Raw genomic sequence first — 2,687 nt, forward strand, 5'->3', positions numbered from 1 at the left:
CACCCCAACTGGTCACAGCAGATGGCCCCTCCCTGAGCCTGGTTCTGCCGGAGGTTTCTTCCTGTTAAAAGGGAGTTTTTCCTTCCCAAAGTGCTTGCTCATAGGGGGTCATATGATTGTTGGGTTTTTCCTCTGTATCTACTGTACAATATAAAGCGCCTTGAGGAGACTGCTGTTGTGATTTGGCGCTATATAAATAAAATTGAATTGAATAAAACAAACTGTTTCTTTCAATCTGATTATTCTGTTTTAGAAAGCAGGATTAACCAGGGTATGCTGGGCATTGTCTGATGACTTATCGAGCTCATCTTGAGGTCTCAAAATAGAACCCATAAAAAATGTTTTTAAAAAAAATAAATAGTTGCTTTCATCTTTTATATTCTCTATGGCTCAGACGCTAACGCTAAACTAAAAGATTCACATTGCATTTCTTTACTTTTCTGAAAAGTACAACTAATAAATCCATCTTGAAAAACACATCATTTTGATGAACAGTAAATAAATCTATAACACATCCACTGGGAAATTAATGTGCATACCAGACTAGCATTTTACAGACATTGTTGGCATTTATCACACACAATAGCTAATCAAGAAAGCAATCACTGGATCCGTCAATAATGGCATAATTAACAGTCGCAGCTCTTTGTCTTGCGTCAATTTCACTCCAGATAACAAATCTAGCCACACATTTTATTTTTTTAAACAACTTGCCAAGAACTCGTGGATACTGGCACTCTTATTTGGTGCTGGCTTTGTTGTGGCAATGTCTCACTTCCTGTTCCCGTTGCAACGCACCGCGGTGCTTATCTGTAGTTTAATCTGTAGCTTGGTTAATTACAAGCATGCACAAAGCGACTTATTTCACTGTGTAACCTACACGTGGGTTATCGGAGCACACTTTCTGCAAATTAAATTTACAGCTTAATGTGTCGTCAGGGGTTTGAAGGGCTTGTAGTTCTCAGTCTCACCAGCACTTTCCTGCTCAGTGTAGCCAATATTTAGTTACACCCAAGCCTCCTTTAATGCTAATAGGACTCATAATAAATGTCGTTCTTTCATAGCTTTGAAGGCCTGGTTCTTCAAAAACACAATTGCTGATGCAAAAAAATCCACCAGCTCGGCTGTAGTACTGGCAACATTTTAAATGACTGTGTGACCTAAATACATTACACTTAATAATTGTAGTTATGCGTAATTTAGTGTACCACAATTGTGTCAATTTGCGTATGCATCCCCTAGGGGGATGCAAACATTCTCCACTGCAGTCCTCCAAAATCCCAAATGCATGCTGCTGGACGCGGATGACGCCGTGCATCGGTAGAATGCTGAGTGGTTGGTAAGAGGGCCAGAACAGGGAAGGGAGCAACAGCAGAGTTAACCACGAAAGTGAGAGGCATTGTCTTCAAATTCAAAGAGCTGAAGTGAAAGTCTGTTATAAATTTGCTTTTCTCCACAGCTTGCTGATGGACCAACGGTAGCACAAACAGGGGAAATCCACAGACTGGTTGTGCCACATACATCACATGCTGCCCCTATTGAAACCAGGCGCTCTGTGCAAGTAGGCACTCCGGATTGCACACACGCTACCACTGCTGAACCATAATGTCACCATTACTCTTCACTGCAGGCAGTACTAGCTGCACGTTTTGATCATTTATCAGGTCAGCAGTGCACGTACCTGAGTCAGGTTGGTCACGGCGTGGAATACATGTGACCCCATGAGTCAATCAAAGGGATGTTCAGGGCAGCAAGGCTTCACCTTTGACCAGGAATCAATGCAGCTGCAGGGAGACAGAGCACACTGAGAATGTGGAGACACCAAGACGATATACTTGAATCAACTCATGTGAATGTGGGAGAAGCTCGAAGGTCTGCCTGTGGTTGTAGCGTCTCCCACAAGGCCTAATCCACTCACAGGAGGTGTGAAACCAAAATAAAAGGGTAAACATTCAGCAGTTAATCCTTTAAGGCCTCGTTGACTCCCTGAATACAAATGGAGCAGAGATAAGACGCCTGAAGACCTCGGGGCCTCTTTTGGCTGTTTGCCTTTGTCTTTTTGTTTTGAGTTGCAAAAGTCTGTTAGGAGTTTTTCCCCCCCTTAATAAGTTAATGGCCTCTTTACTTTTAACTCGTGCCCTCACCTCATGTTTTTCAGATGGTAATGACTTTTATTTTTATTGGCTTTAAGTCACTAATCTGGAGCTGAGACAAGCAGTCGATACTTAATGAGCCTGGATGGGAGAAAAAAAAAAATGGTGTGGGGGGAAAGCATTTACCAGCAGGAGATTTTAGGTTGTGCTCCTTTCTCTCTCCTTTTTTTGGATAATTAAACTGAATGTTTTGGGTGATGCTACTACTAAAACAAAATTAAGTAATTGCATTGAGCGTTGGGTAAACACATTGAATAATGAAAACCGGTGTAAGATTAATCAACAGTAAAAAATTAAATACTTGTATAGTCTTGTATAAACTGTTTAAAATGATTGATAAGAAACTCAATCAATACAAGTAGTTTTATATAAGACACACACGATGTATTCACATAAGTAACCGACTGACTTTCTTTATTCAGTAGAAATAGTCAATGATTTTGGGTCTGTTAGCAGTGTAGCTAGTAAAGCACAAAACAACATTATGGCAGATTGTCCTCATATACCTCAGACCCGATTAGTGATCCTATTCGT

The 2,687-nt window shown here is 40.8% G+C and overlaps 1 protein-coding gene across 1 annotated transcript in view; it reads right to left on the bottom strand.

Annotated features, from left to right (window-relative positions):
- LOC102193163 (E3 ubiquitin-protein ligase znrf1) overlaps positions 1–2,687 on the bottom strand; it is a 15,555-nt gene that overhangs the window by 8,875 nt on the left and 3,993 nt on the right. The window contains exon 4 of the mRNA XM_005728987.2: positions 1,682–1,784. Within this exon, the coding sequence (XP_005729044.1) occupies positions 1,727–1,784 (58 nt within the window). The 3' untranslated portion in view covers positions 1,682–1,726. The remainder of the gene's footprint in view (positions 1–1,681; positions 1,785–2,687) is intronic.

The sequence above is a fragment of the Pundamilia nyererei genome, unplaced genomic scaffold, assembly GCF_000239375.1.
Source record: "Pundamilia nyererei isolate P.nyererei 1_Seehausen unplaced genomic scaffold, PunNye1.0 scaffold00031, whole genome shotgun sequence".
Taxonomy (NCBI): Eukaryota; Metazoa; Chordata; class Actinopteri; order Cichliformes; family Cichlidae; genus Pundamilia; species Pundamilia nyererei.